The sequence below is a fragment of the Neoarius graeffei genome, chromosome 28 (genome assembly GCF_027579695.1).
Source record: "Neoarius graeffei isolate fNeoGra1 chromosome 28, fNeoGra1.pri, whole genome shotgun sequence".
In the NCBI taxonomy this organism is placed as follows: domain Eukaryota; kingdom Metazoa; phylum Chordata; class Actinopteri; order Siluriformes; family Ariidae; genus Neoarius; species Neoarius graeffei.
In genome coordinates this window covers 39,973,373-39,989,587 of record NC_083596.1, presented here as the reverse complement: position 1 = coordinate 39,989,587, position 16,215 = coordinate 39,973,373, and the positions used below count along the sequence as shown (strand labels likewise).

Here is a 16,215-nt window from a genome sequence, read left to right as displayed (position 1 = left end):
CATCAACCATACAAACACACAAAGGAAAAAAAATAAAAATAAAAAGTGCCGGTGAGAAGCGGCAACCAAAATGCGCACAGTGTACTCGACCGGAAACGGAAACAAGGAACGGCCAGTCAGTCAAGTGTTTGAGTGATTTGACTTGGACTTGCACTTGACTTACAGTGACTTGGATTCACACTTGACTGACCAGCAATTAGACTAAAACTCACACTTCACTTTCAGTTGCACTTGACTGACTTGTGATTTGACTTGGATTTGCACTTGACTTATGATGTGACGTGGATTTGCGCTTGACTTGCGCTGTGACTTGGATTTGCTCTTGACTTACGATGTGACTTGGATTCGCACTTGACTTACAACGTGACTTGGATTCACGCTTGACTTATGATGTGACTTGGATTTGCACTTGACTTATGATGTGACGTGGATTCGCGCTTGACTTACGATGTGACTTGGATTTGCTGTTGACTTATGATGTGACTTGGATTCGCACTTGACTTACGATGTGACTTGGATTCACGCTTGACTTATGATGTGACTTGGATTTGCGCTTGACTTACGAGGTGACTTAGATTCACGCTTGACTGACCAGCAATTTGACTAAAACTCGCACTTCATTTTCAGTTGCACTTGACTGACTTGTGATTTGACTTGGATTCGCGCTTGACTTACGATGTGACTTGGATTCGCACTTGACTTATGATGTGACTTGGATTCGCGCTTGACTTACGATGTGACTTGGATTCACACTTGACTTATGATGTGACTTGGATTCGCGCTTGACTTACGATGTGACTTGGATTCGCACTTGACTTATGATGTGACTTGGATTCGCACTTGACTTATGATGTGACTTGGATTCATGCTTGACTTATGATGTCACTTGGATTTGCGCTTGACTTACGATGTGACTTAGATTCACACTTAACTGACCAGCAATTTCAATAAAACTCGCACTTCACTTTCAGTTGCACTTGACTGACTTGTGATTTGACTTGGATTTGCACTTAACTTACGATGTGACTTGGATTCACGCTTAAATTACGATGTGACTTGGATTCACGCTTGACTTACGATGTGACTTGGATTCACGCTTGACTTACGATGTGACTTGGATTCACGCTTGACTTACGATGTGACTTGGATTCACGCTTGACTTACGATGTGACTTGGATTCACGCTTGACTTACGATGTGACTTGGATTCACGCTTGACTTACGATGTGTGACTTGGATTTGCACTTGACTTATGAGGTGATTCACGCTTGACTGACCAGCAATTTGACTAAAACTCGCACTTCATTTTCAGTTGCACTTGACTGACTTGTGATTTGACTTGGATTCGCACTTGACTTGCGATGTGACTTGGATTCGCGCTTGACTTACGATGTGACTTGGATTCGCACTTGACTTATGATGTGACTTGGATTCGCACTTGGCTTACGATGTGACTTGGATTCGCACTTGACTTACGATGTGACTTGGATTCACACTTGACTGACTAGCAATTCGACTAAAACTCGCACTTCACTTTCAGTTGCACTTGACTCACTTGTGATTTGACTTGGACTTGCACGTGACAGTCAGTGAATAATCTTGTTTTTTTGGAAACGCAGAAAGGTTGGTGCAAAAGAATGGGGAGAAGTGGAAAGTAGAAACCTGATCACATCTTTACCTCGATTTACTCAATTTGGCCAGTTGACGGCAGCCAGTTCCGCGTGATTTTTCCTGTCTCCCAAAACCAGTTGTAAATTAGTCATGCATGTTGCCCAGGGCTTTATAGACAGTGTTGTCAAGTTTTCCTAAGAAGTTGGATACCTTTGAACGATTATATTTTTCCATCTCATAAACATCAGTGTTTTTATAATACATAGCAGGTTTAGATCCTTTGGGAAAGAAGATCTGGCAACTCATCACAAGCTCATCCATCAATTTCCTCCTATCTAAGAAAGAAATTCAGCACACTAAAGGCACTTTGTTGACATTTGAAAATGTTACAGGCGCCACAGTCACGCAGATGAAAATGACATTCAATTTAATTACGCACTTTCATACAAAGTAGATTATTCTGTTTACAGTCTTTTCATTAGAGAGAAAAAAATCAATCAGCCATAGTTACACCCTGCACACCGTTTACTTGTTCTGACACGAGAGTATTAATTTAATAACGCTCTTCTTTACTGAACTTACATTTCCCCCTCTTTAGTTGACCATTTCCAGTATTTTACAGCAGCCTCGATGTGCCTTCCAGCAAGCAGCTTCAGAGTTTGGTTGCAGAATAGATTTTAAACACAAAGACACATTAAATTAAAACACACTCAATAATGTTGGTTCGTTTGGATGGCGAGTGTGTTGTTATCCATTTAGCCTGGAAAACTCGGGAAGAAACTTGAGTCTCTGACTTTACCTTTACATGCTCTGGATCAGGCTCTCTGCAGCACTTTTATTCTCTCTGGTTCAACAGAGGAACCGAGAACGTGTTCAGTTCTCACCCTGAGAACATCAGGCTCTCCTTAAGAGACACTTTAGCGTGTGACAAGTACAACTTCTGTCATGATGTATTCATTGCCCAAGACCTCCAAGCTTGACGAAGCTCAAACCCAAAGAGGACTTTCACCAATTAAAATGGGTTTTCTTTAAGCTCTAGTGCAGCTGTCTGAAGATTAGTTTGAACTACACCACTTCATACTTGTTAATGGGGGAAAAAAACTGTCTTCAGACCCTAAGAGTTTGGGCGTCATGTAACGCCAGGATTATATGAACAGGTTCGGGTCGCCACGGTCACGTGAAAGGATGAGGTTCCTTCTGCATTTCCCTTATTAACACCTTTGTTATTGTTCATGTTTCTTCATTAGATTAAATGAAACCCAACCCAAGGTCTGTTTTAGATTTTAGACCATTTTTCCTTGTGAATGTCTTTCTAATTAAGTTCAGGGCATCTAGTTTGAAAAATTACTCCACTGAGCCGTAATGTACTTTATGCACTATGGGCAGTATTATGTAATTTAGTAAAGTGCTGAATGAAGTCTACCGGTGGTTTATGAGTCTGGTTGTTTTTTGGGTTTTTCTTTTCTTTCTTTCTATTTGTGTGTGTGTGTGGAAGCATTACGTGAAATGTTCTTTCTAATATTAAAGTAATGACTAAACAAATACGGATGCAAGCTTTGCATGGAAATCGGACGCTCAGCGCTTCTAGGCTTTACATTAATATCTTGAATATATCAGAAAACAAAAACGCTGGGAAATGTGCGACTGTGGAAATCAGTTCACAGAAAACGTATTCGTTTGAATTGAATCACAGATTCATGTCTGATAATATTTTCAGTTCAAGGTGTGGAAGCCAAGTCTCTCGAAAGCCTACGAGAAGTCAGAGGTTCAAAAGATAACCTGAAGCACTGAGAGCTGAACTAAAAATAAGACTGTGTACTGGCACAGATCTCTGGAAGGCTAATACACTACATGTTTATGTATTATACACAGCCACTTTATTCGGAACACCCCTACATCCACCTGCTGTTTTATGCAGTTCTCTAATCAACTGATCCCTTGGCAGCAGCGCAATGCATAAAATCATGCAGGTTCAAATCAAGAGCTTCGGTTAATGCTCACTTCGAGCGTCAGAATGGGGAAAATAATGATCTCAAAGTGTGACTTTCTTTCACTGTGGTTTGAGCCAGATGGACTGGTTTGAGTATTTCACAAACTGCTGATCTCCTGGGGTTTTCACGCACAACAGCCTCTAGAGTTTATACAGAATGGTGCGGAAAACAAAAATACACTGAGTGAGTGAGGGAGCGACAGTTCTGTGGGTGGAAACCAACGTCTTGTTGTTAAGAGAGGGCAGGGGAAAATGGCCAGATTGGTTTGAGCTGCCAGGAAGGATATAGCAACTCGTATAATCAAGTCAAGTTTATTTGTATAGCGCTTTTAACAACAGACATTGTCGCAAAGCAGCTTTACGGAAAATTGAAGACTTGAGGTGGGCCTTATCTCCAATAACGATGAGTCTGCCTACCGGACCGAGATCAAATATCTCGCGGACTGGAGTGAGGAGAACAACCTCACACTCAACACCAGCAAAACGAAGGAGCTGATAATGGACTTCAGCAGGAAGCAGCAGAGGGACCTCCAACCCATCTGTATCAACGGGGCCCGGGTAAAGAGAGTGGACAATTTCAAATACCTGGGTGTCCACATCTCACAGGACCTCTCTTGGTCCTGTCATACCAACACTCTGGTTAAGAAAGGCCGCCAGCGCCTCTACTTCTTAAGGAGATTGAAGGACTTCAAACTCCCACTCAAGGTACTAAGAAACTTTTACTCCTGCACTACTGAGAGTGTCCTGAGTGGGAGCATCATTAACTGGATGGGAAGCACCACCAGGAGAGATCAGCTGGCTCTCAGGAGGGTGGTTCGCTCTGCTGAGAGAACCATCAGGACCACCCTCCCTAACCTACAGGACATTTATTCCAAACGCTGCAGGGACAGAGCCAGGAAGATCGCCAGCGACCCCAGCCACCCAAATAATAGATTGTTCTCTCTGCTGCCTTCAGGGAGACGCTACCGACAGCTGAAGGCCAACACTGAGAGAATGAGGAGGAGCTTCTTCCCTCAGGCCATTAGACTGTTGAACTGTTCATAATGATAACAAGGTACACTACTATGCACTACTGCACTTTGGACTGTAAGGACTCGTAACCGCACAATCATCACATTTCTGCCATGCTTCCACTCATTAATATAGCTTGAGGTTTTTTTTTTTTGTTTTTGTTTCCCCCCCTTCCCCTTTATTTCTATTGTTTTTAATTTTAATCTTATCTATATACTTGCAACGACCTAAGGTACATAAGAATTTCACTGTAATTACTTGTAATTATATGTGACAAATAATACTTGAACTTAGCTTATGTTTAAGCTAATTTTATCCGTAATCTATCGCCGATGAGCAAGCCTGTGGCGACGGTGGCAAGAAAAAACTCCCTCAGACAACACGAGGAAGAAACCTGAAGAGGAACCAGACTCAAAAAGGAACCCATCCTCATTTGGGTGATAACAGATAGTGCGATTATAAATAACTCGCTTTTATAACTGTGTCCTGTATCGTCGCAAAAAAGTATAACTGTGAAACCAGGAAAATCATTATAGCTTTAACACGAGGTCCGTTTCGTTGAAGTTATAAACTGTTCATTGATGGAAACTTGAGTGCAGAACTGTTCATGACAACCGCAGTCCTAAAGTTAGCAAGTCAACTGTAGTCCTCAGACATAAATGTATTACTGTAAGGGTCCAGAACCATCTTCCAAGTGCGACTTTTGACTGTCCATATGGGGCTGTCCTCCACGGGGGCGATGTGATGAGACTCCAGCCAGACGTAGGGCATCAGGATGGATCATGCAAGTCCGAGGATCAGAAGAGGCCAGCATCACTGGTGTCTCAGGATCGACATGTAACTCAGAGAGAGACAGATAATCACTCTTTACAACTCTGGTAAGTAGAAAGGCATCTCAGCATGCAACAGCAGAAGACCACATTGGGTTCCACACCTGGCAGCCAAGAACAGGGATCTTAGAATCAAGAACAAGTGGCCGCTGAGTGTAGGTTCTGCAAACCCGTTGGTTTGGATTATAAAGGGAACGGAAGTGCAGTGAACTGAGGTAGTAGTATTTCCTTTTCAAATGCAAACTACGTACTAAATAGTATGCCTAAACAGTAATGACACATTTTTGGTGTACTGATGTATAATAGTATCTGATTTGGGCCTTGTTTAGAGACTCGGAGGCTGGAATTATCTCCTGTCGTGATCAGTGTTAGTATAAGAATAATATTTACAGAGCAGCAAGTGAATAAGCAAAATGTCCTACCTTTAACACGAGCTTATTGTAACCTCACTAGCTAAAAAAAAAAGGGGGGGAGGCTAATGCCGCTTTTCCACTACCAACGCGGCTGAGTCGGGCTGAGCCGTGCCGTGCTGAGTTGGGATGAGTCGAGCTGAGTGGGGCTGTTGGAGTTGCATTTCGACTACAACCGCGCTGAACCGTGCTGGCTGGAAGTGGGTGGACACATTGGGTGGAGTTAGCGAAAGTGGGTGGACGTCACGTGATGTCGTTAGGCGGCGCAAACAGTGACATCAGTGACCTTTTAAGCCCGGATAGTAAACAATAAACATGGAGTCGTTAGTGTTGCTGGTCTTGGTGCTGTGGCTTGTTGTCACCGACAACGGCAACAGATACTGGCAAGAGCGTATAGATGAGGCGAGGCGCATAAGGCTTCAGAAATTCTCGTAATTCATAATTATTCTTCTTCCGGGTTTACGGTGTTTACAGATCCCAGCGTGCTCACGGGGTGTGTGAGGACACTCCTCCTCACCAATCAGTGCACAGGGGAGTGTCTCCTCACGCCCCTAGCCCCACTCGGCTCGGTTTGGCTCGCTTCAGCCCCACTCCAAAACCGTGCGAGTTTTGGGTGCTAAGCAGGGCTGAAGCGAGCTGAGTCGTGCTGCTCTAAGGTAGTCGAAATGCGAGCCATGTAGGGCTGAAGTGAGCTGAAAAAGGGTAGTGGAAAAGGGCCATAAGATTACCCAGCATGGGTGTTAAGCAATACATCCACTAGAGGGCAGCTCAGAGTCGAACGTTTCTGACAACAACAAACATCCCGATGCTGGAGGAGGTTGTAAAAGTGCACTATTAAGAAAGAGGCAAAAGCGGAGGCAGCATTGTAGACCCAGTAAATGTCATATATACTCACCGGACACTTTAATAGGAACTTGTTCTTGATTCTAAGATCCCTGTTCTTGGCTGGCAGGAGCGGAACCCAATGCGGGTTGCATGCTGAGATGCTTTTCTGCTCACCATGGTTGTCAAGAGTGATTCTATGAGTTGCTATATCCTTCCTGGCAGCTTGAACCAATCTGGTCATTTTTCCTCAGACCTCTTTGTTTCCACCCACAGAACTCTCTCTCTCTCTCACTCACTCACTCACTCACTCAGTGTTTTTTGTTTTCCGCACCATTCTGTGTCAGCTCTGGAGACCGCTGTGTGTGAAACCCCCCCAGGAGATCAGAAGTTTCTGAAATACTCAAACCAGCACCCACGCCACAGTGAAAGAAAGTCACATATTGAGATCACAATTTTTCCCATTCTGATGTTAATTAACTGAAGCTCTTGATTTGTATCATGGGATCGGCTGATTCGGTAACTGCATGTGGATGGGTGTTGCTAATAAAGTGGCCGGTGAGTGTAGCTGATTAAAATGTCATTAAAGCGCATAACCTCTCCACCTGAATGTTCTGCCATTCTTTGTCACGTCTCGCTTTTACTATTGGCTACACGGCCCCTACGATTTCCAGTGGTACTGCTCTGTTTCATCCGTCTCTGAAAACACACATAAATACAGATGAAACAAAGGCTGCGTCCGTCTCCGTATTTAACGCTGAGCATAAACAAGATGGCCAAATATGATGACCAAAGTCTGAAAACTACCACCAGATTGGACCCCGACTCTCAGCTTCCTAGGAGAATCCTGAGAATTCAGAGTATTGTTTATTTGTTTGGCCTTGAGCTCTGTAATAACACATTCTCAGTTCAGATTTATGTGGTCAGCAGCCAAGCATTTTTATTTATTTATTTATTTTTCCTCCCAGAAACTTTCATTTCCTCAGACATCTGTCACGGTCATTTAACGTAACAAATCCGTGCACTGGTCAGCAAAAAAACAGAAAGTGCAGAGGAAAGCAAGTCGATACACTCCATCGCGACCGGTTGTGTCCAACGGCAAATTATCCAAGGCTCCGTGAGCAAAGCCATAGTGTCGGATCCGAGACCGGTTAGGCTGGTCAGCGATAATGAAACATGCTGATGGGATGCACTCAGTCAACGTGTAAATTTCACATGACACCACTTAGCAATCACCCAAGCGTAGTATGTTTGATAGCCACAGTCTTTCAACAGGGGTGGAAAAAACAGGGTTCGTGCCAAGGCATGGTGTCCATGCAGTTAATGAGTAGGGAGAATAGTAACTCATCACATCACATCCCATAACACTGTTATGTTCCTATAATAGCACATCCAGTTGTGTTCTAGTCCTCGCTTAATGTATGTAGTATCAGCTTTAATTAGCCATCTATCACTGTCTTATTAAAATGGAGGGGAGCAGAGATGAACAGGCAGCACTCAGTCACCAGATTATTAGATACATGAACATTTTAACCTTTATTCATTGGCCATGTGATCAGGGTTACCAACCGTATTGGCGACTTTGTACATTTCTTACCTCTGTGTGACGCAACACCAACCATTTTCAAATTGGGTCAAATTCCAAATGACTTCCCGTTCACTATGAAGGCACACTACATAGGGTGTGTAGAAAAAAAATAGCTTACTAGATGGCTGATAAAATATCTGAGCTCCGTATCAATGCGCTGCCGAAGCGTGCAGAAGGTGTTAGTACGCCTGTCATTATAGTGCCGACTTTCCATAGCATAGAAAATCGCCACGTTTCAATTTGTGTAACTGAACTTGTTTCATATCACTGGTCATATAAACCTATGTAAACAGGAAAAACGCGGAAGAGTTTGGTCGCATCTAACTACAGCCCCAAAAAATACCATTGGCCATACTGAGCCTAGCTACATTGCTAACAGGAGTGACAGCACGTCTGACTGCGTCTGACTGACTGGGAGGTCGCGCAAAGCTCGGAGAGGTACGGAGCAGCTCGTCTCAATTCAGATAAGAGCATATTTCATTATGGAAGTACGGTGGACTGTTCCTTTAAGACTAAAGTATTGGCATCTTTGCCTTCATTCTTAAGTGCTCACCGTTGTACAATTTCATAGGCCATGTCCAAAATCACTCATTCATTACTCACTATATAGTGAGCTCACTGGTAAAATGAAAAAACACTTTTGGACACTACTGCGCCGCGCTGTTATTTACGTCATTACTGTCGCACAATTAAAGGGGAACTGAAGTCAATTTTAAACTTGCTTTATTTCTTAATTAACGTGTTATTCAATTACGTTTTCGGTTTTAGTAACCTTATATCGTAACTCGTATTGGCAACTAATTGCAATTAAATATTATACTTATCGGCCTATTCGGTTTTTAGCCGTGTTGAATTTAGTTCGTTTGGTCCACGGCAGGCGTCGCTTATCCGCGCGATCTTCACGAGACTTGTGCGAGACTTGGAAACGTGAAGTGTCAGCCAGGTGTCGGTGCCGCCATTTTGAAAACTGTTTTCCGAACGAAATATTGCACAAAAACGAGTTTAAATGACGATTACTGCTTACTTTTTTCAAACTTTCCTGATTGCTATCAAAACAAACAAAACTTCCAGCTTGATCACATCAGCATTCGAAAGCGCGTCTTTTGACAATCCCGTGTCCGAAATTGCTCCCTACTCACTATATAGCGAGGACACCATTTTGTAGTGCTGTCCGAAACCTTAGTGAGGATTATTACACCCTATATAGTGCACTCAAAGTATCCCACAATGCATCATGAAAAGTAGTGTACAACGATGGTCACTAACCAAAGCAATATATCCCATCATGCATTGCGGTCGCGCTGAAAGAAATCAAATTAAAAGTCTCAAATTTGATTTAATAAAAGGCAGCGGCAAAGAAGAAAGTGTTCAGCCTTGATTTAAAAAGAAGTGAAAGATGCAGGTACTTTGTATTGATTAATGTGGATAATATGCTCAGGATTAAAAACACATGCATGTATTTATTATTTTGAAAACCCACCAGCCGCCTGATCTGGCACGTTTTAATTGTGCGACAGTAATGACGGAAATACCAGCGTGACGGACTAGTGTCCGAAAGCGTTTTCATTTTACTAATGAGCTCACTATATAGTAATTCCTTATATAGGGAGTAGTGAACGAGTGAGCGATTTCGGACACGGGGTTGGTCACTTTGATTTCCGCTGTACGTTTTACTTCCGTCCTACGATGTCTCGCACAGGTCTCAGCGAACCTCGTTTACGACCATTGCTTTGACATACGGACTGATATATTACATCGCATATTTCAAACACTCATAACTTGCTGTAGCAGTGACAAAATGGCTATCGAAAATGCATTCCTATGTTTAATAAAATGAGATAAATAGAATTTTGATGATAAAAAATTTTGCCTTCAGTTCTCCTTTAAAACGTGCCAGATCAGTCGGCTGGTGGGTTTTGAAAATATATATGTTATTTACCAGCTGGGAGGTCCGTATCGTGAAATATCATGACCGAGATCTTGAAAGTACTGACCTGGGCCGAGGTCACGGTATTTCACCATACGGACCGACCTTAAGCTGGTAAATAATATATTTATTATTTTCTTTACCAAATTCTAACAGAAAACGAGAGCGCCCGAAAGGGAAAACCGAGCCGAGCCGCCATTTTGAATCCTCATTCACGGCTGTAATGCAAATTGCTTCCTCCTCGGTATACAAGTGCACTTCCATGGCAGGAAAAAAACTACATTTTGCCGCCTATGCAGTCCCCTATTTATACAAATAGGAGTCATTCAGAATTCAGCCATGTTTTTGCTCGGCGTTAGCAACAGTTCGAGGTTTTTAGCTTTCTCCTGAAATGTTTTCTTTTATTTCTTCTTCCTCAGGGTAGTAAAACTCGCTTTCGCTGTGAACACTGTCGTTATCGCTATCCATGCTGTAAAATTAATGCTGTTATACTGAGAAATGCTGGCAAAAATGTATAAGATTTTTGATCATCTTATAAATAAATCTTATTAAAAAAAGATAAATGTTGACAAAAAAATGCTACTGTGTTTGTTGTTGTTGTGAACGAGCGAGTCGCCAGAGGTCCGTACCATAGGATACGGACCCGCTTGCCAGCCAATCAGAGCGCAGGATTTGATGGAAACCACACTGCGAAAAAAATAATGTATATTATTTTCTTCACGGTCCGGTTTGCATCAAATCCTGCGCTCTGATTGGCTGGCGAGCGGGTCCATATCCTACGATACGGACCCTAGTTATGGACCCCGGTTACGGACCTCTGGCGACTTGCTCGTTCACAACAACAACAAACACAGTAGCATTTTTTTGTCAACATTTATCTTTTTTTCATAAGATTTATTTATAAGATTTTTATCAAAAATCTTATAAATTTTTGCCAGCATTTCTCAGGAGAATAGCATTAATTTTACATCATGGATAGCGATAACGACAGTCTTCACAGCGAAAGCGAGTTTTACTACCCTGAGGAAGAAGAAATAAAAGAAAACATTTCAGGAGAAAGCTAAAAATCTCTAACTGTTGCTAACGCCGAGCAAAAACATGGCTGAATCCTGAATGACTCAATTTTGTATAAATAGGGGACTACATAGGCGGCAAAATGTAGTTTTTTTCCTGCCATAGAAGTGCACTTGTATACCGAGGAGGAAGCAATTTGCATTACAGCCGTGAATGAGGATTCAAAATGGCGGCTCGGCTCGGTTTTCCCTTTCGGGCGCTCTCGTTTTCTGTTAGAATTTGGTAAAGAGAAAAATAAATATATTATTTACCAGCTTAAGGTCGGTCCGTATGGTGAAATACCGTGACCTCGGCCCAGAGGGCCTCGCTCAGTACTTTCAAGACCTTGGTCACGGTATTTCACGATACGGACCTCCCAGCTGGTAAATAACATATATATATCATCTCATCTCATTATCTCTAGCCGCTTTATCCTGTTCTACAGGGTCGCGGGCAAGCTGGAGCCTATCCCAGCTGACTACGGGCGAAAGGCGGGGTACACCCTGGACAAGTCGCCAGGTCATCACAGGGCTGACACATAGACACAGACAACCATTCACACTCACATTCACACCTACGGTCAATTTAGAGTCACCAGTTAACCTAACCTGCATGTCTTTGGACTGTGGGGGAAACCGGAGCACCCGGAGGAAACCCACGCGGACACGGGGAGAACATGCAAACTCCGCACAGAAAGGCCCTCGCCGGCCACGGGGCTCGAACCCAGGACCACCTTGCTGTGAGGCGACAGCGCTAACCACTACACCACCGTGCCGCCCATATATATATATATATATATATATATATATATATATATATATATATATGAACATATTATACTGAGCGTATTTCCTACATTAATAAATACAAAGTACTTTGTGTCTGCTGCATCTTTCAGGTCTTTTAAATCAAGGATGAATACTTTCTTTCTTCTTCGCCACTGCCTTTTATTAAATCAAATTTGAGGCTTTTGATTGATTTCTCGCTCTGCACTCTAACTTTTATTCTGTCGTCTGCCATTTTTCTTTCAGCGCGACCACAATGCATGATGGTATATATTGCTTGTTTAATGACCATCAGTTGTACACGGTGCATTGTGGGACACTATGAGTGCACTATATAGGGTGTAATAATTCTCACTATGCATTCGGACAGCACTACAAAATGGCGAACTCACTATATAGTGAGTAGTGGGGGATTTCAGACACAGGGATAGTTTGGTTTGTTTCTCCTCCAACACTGGAAAGGCATCACCACAGGACCACCACTTACCAGGTATTATTTGGGTGTTCAGGTAGCGCGGCAACGGTGGGAACATGGGATTCTTCGACGTGCCATTTTGACAACGTGATTTTCCTTTCAAGTGAACTCATTTTTAATGTCGGTAATCAAGGACGGTGATGTCACGTTGACTCTGGAACTGGAAACTTCTCGGGAAAAGTATTTCCCATGCATACTATAAATATGTTGCGCCCTTGACGTAATGGACCGCGAGCTGGCCTAATTGGTTAGCGTGTCCACCTCTCGACCGGGAGATCGCCAGTTCTGCTCGCAACATCATAAAAACCGTACCTGCTGCTATCTGGCAAGGCACGCTGAAATACAGATGCGAGTAAGGAGTCAAACTCTCGCGGTTACCACCACTGTAACCCTAGCTGTATAGGCGAGAAGCCGAGGGCTAAGAAACGGAGATCGGCGCCGCACCCATGCGCCTCAAAGAGCTGGTTCATACTGGGACAGGAGACTGCCTGGGAAGACCAGATCCTGGCGTGGGAGGGACTTTGACTTGACGTAATGCGAATAAGCCCATGCTTCATTGCGTCCTTGTTGAGCACAACCATGTTTTTGAATTGAAAGTCTTCCTTTGGTGCACTTTGGCGTGTCTGATTGATTGAATAACCGTTTTCTGCAACAGAATATCTCACCGAAAGCCAAAACGCTGTTGTCTTGCTTGGTTTCCTGCGTTAATATCTTAATACGCCCTGTCATTCGAAAGGATCGACCATTCAAATTGGAGCACTAAACCTCACAGCCAGGAGGTGATCAAGGACGCCAACACCGCATTCAAAAACCTTCTTTTAATTAAGGCGTTGAGCTTTGAAATCGCCATTCTAACTGTGTGTTTATGATGGATCTCCAGCCAGACAAAAGTTTAACCTGGGAATAAACTTTAGGTCTCCTGTTAGAGCCTGGTTTCTGGAGCAGCTACCAGCTGGCTGCCAGCATGAGCTGTTTGTTTAGGAGGGGGGAGTATGGGTGTGTGTGTGTGCATGTGTATGTGCTCCGGAGGGGACGGAAATGAGACAGCGCTGCTGTGGGCAACGAGCAGAGACGCCTCCTCCACAGCTAATTAACTTCATGCTTGATGGACCGAGGTGGCTTAGAGTTCAGGAAGAAAGCGAAAAAACCACTCTGAACTCCGTCAGACTCCAATCAGCCGGGAGGCAAAAAAAAAAAAAAAAAAAAACACGTCTCGACGGCAAGATGATATTGTAGTGATGATTATGAGTCAGACAAAACTAATCACTAGGAAATGGGAAATGTGTATATTGGGATTTTGTACCATACTGTGTGTTCTGCTTGCGTAGCTTAGCGGTATGAAAGGCAATTACTCTGTTCATTTCATTTCAATCTGCTTCAACCTTCATTTTTCTTTTACACACAAAACTACAGACGCGGCGGCGACGTCGGCAAGACGAGACGCCGTCGAGCCCACAGTCTGCAAGTCCTTCATTGTTGCACGCTCTCCTTTCAGATCGATAAGACAGACGATAAGTCTCTGGAGGAACGCGGGCGCATCATGATCTCGCTGAAGTACAGCTCGCAGAAGTGTGGCCTGGTGGTGGGCATCATCCGCTGCGCTCACCTCGCTGCCATGGACGCCAACGGCTTCTCCGACCCTTACGTTAAAACGTAAGTTTTTCTCGCCTGTAATCAGGATGTAATCGCTAACACTTTAAAGAAACAAGGAGCAAACAGGTCACGGCTAGCTGAGATACCGACAAGCGAGCCAGCATCTGTAGAGCGACAGTAGAAACGTAGAAAAAGATCACTTGCGATGAAAGAAGCCGATCAATACGGAGCACTACTCGAAGGTGCGCGCGTCTGAGAGAAATTTCCCAGACGTTCACGTCGCAGAATTTCCGTCCAGTTCTAAGTGCTGAGGTCACAGCTGTGGGTTGAGGGTGACGAAGCAGAAATTCTTGCTGGACGAAGTCGGATATATTTGGATTTCTCCTCACAGTCGACTCTGAGTAACGTGTCATCGAGGTTCTTGTATTCTGAGGATTAAGAAAAGCTGAGCGCGTTACAAAATCGCTCATCTTGTCGTGATCAGATGGACGAGGGATTTGAAAAGACGGCATCCTCATACAGCCAGGTCTCCGAGCTATCTGAAATCATCATTGTTTAGTTTCGAATAACCATCTCCGTGTCTACACAGACAACATCCCCGTACAGTACGCAGTCTGATTCTAAAACATGGCCGGATTTTTCTGTGCACTGAACCGTTGGTTGTGCTGTAGCGGCACGCAGCTTGGTGTTTCATTTCAGAGCGCTTCTAAACTTGTTGAACCTATTCGTGTCTCGCCGAGAGCTCATCGATCACCAGCAGTAAATGATGCCGTTTATGCTCGAGCCACATCCGCACCGCTCTTGCATTTTCCCCTGCGCCTGGATTTCAGTCCAGCCGCCTCGTAATGCTTTTGTTTGAGGTCGTAGCGCTTATTTAGGCTTAGACCCCAACAACCGGAATGCTTTTTTTTTTCCCCTCCAGGCAGACGGTGTTGTGATGCAGTGGAGAAAGTCCGATCTGGAGCGGTTTGCTTGGTCAAGACGAGACCGGAGTCATTGGTTTCTCCACTAAACAAAATCCTCTGCCTGGAGGGATATAAAATACGGCCATCAGAACCAGTTAGTCCTAGTCAGCTGCTGAGAGAGAGAGAGATGAGATCCCTGTTCTGGAGCAGATTGGCTTATTGAGGCTTTAGCAGCTGCGCTGGTGAGAGAGAGAGAGAGAGAGAGAGAGAGAGAGAGAGAGACGTTTGCAGGGGCTTGAGAAGAACTGGGGTGCACTTACTAGATAATATAACTCACCCTTCTGTTTCGCTCTCTCTCACTGTCGCTCTCTGTCTGTGTCTCTCTCTCTCTCGCTCGCTCACTCTCTCACTCTGTCGCTCTCTCTCACTCTCTTACTCTGTCTATCTCGCTCTGTCTGTCTCTCATGCTCACTCGCTTGCTCTCTGTCTTTCTCACACTCTCACTCTGTCTCTCTTTTCTCTCTCTTTCACTCTTTCTATCTCGCACTCTCTCTCGTTTTCTCTCGCACCCCCTCTCTCGCTCTGTCACTCTCTTGCTTTTTCTCTCGTTTTCTCTCGCTCTCTCTCTTGCTTTCTCTCTCTCTTGCACGCACTCTCTCTTGCTTTCTCTCTCGCATGCACTCTTGTTTTCTGTCTCTCGCTCTCTTGCTTTCTCTCACGTTTTCTCTCTCTCGCGCTCTCTGTCGCTCTCTCACTCTCTGTCGCTCTCTCTCACACTCTCTTGCTCTCTGTCTATCTCGCTCTGTCTCTCTCTCATGCTCACTCGCTTGATCTCTGTCTCTCTCACACTCACTCTCTCGCTCTGTCTCTCTCTCTTTTCTCTCTCTTTCACTCTTTCTGTCTCGCACTCTCATTTTCTCTCGCTTGCTCTCTCTTGCTTTCTCTTGCTCTCTCTCTCTTGCTTTCTCCCTCTCTCGCACGTGCTCTCTCTTGCTTTTTCTCTCTCACTCCCTCCCTCTCTTGCTTTCTCTGTCGCTTTTTCTCTCGCATGCATTTTCTCTCGTTCCCTTTCTCTTTCTCTCGCACCCTCTCTCTCGCTCTGTCACTCTCTTGCTCTCTCTCTCTTGCTTTCTCCCTCTCTCACACGTGCTCTCTCTTGCTTTTTCTCTCTCACTCCCTCCCTCTCTTGCTTTCTCTGTCGCTTTTTCTCTCGCAT

General features: G+C 44.1%; 1 protein-coding gene across 4 annotated transcripts in view; it reads left to right on the top strand.

Moving 5' to 3' along the window:
• doc2b (double C2-like domains, beta) overlaps positions 1 to 16,215 on the top strand; it is a 449,891-nt gene that overhangs the window by 422,737 nt on the left and 10,939 nt on the right. For all 4 annotated transcript variants that reach the window (XM_060912437.1, XM_060912435.1, XM_060912436.1 and 1 more), the window contains one exon: positions 13,997 to 14,154. In XM_060912437.1, the coding sequence (XP_060768420.1) occupies positions 13,997 to 14,154 (158 nt within the window). The remainder of the gene's footprint in view (positions 1 to 13,996; positions 14,155 to 16,215) is intronic.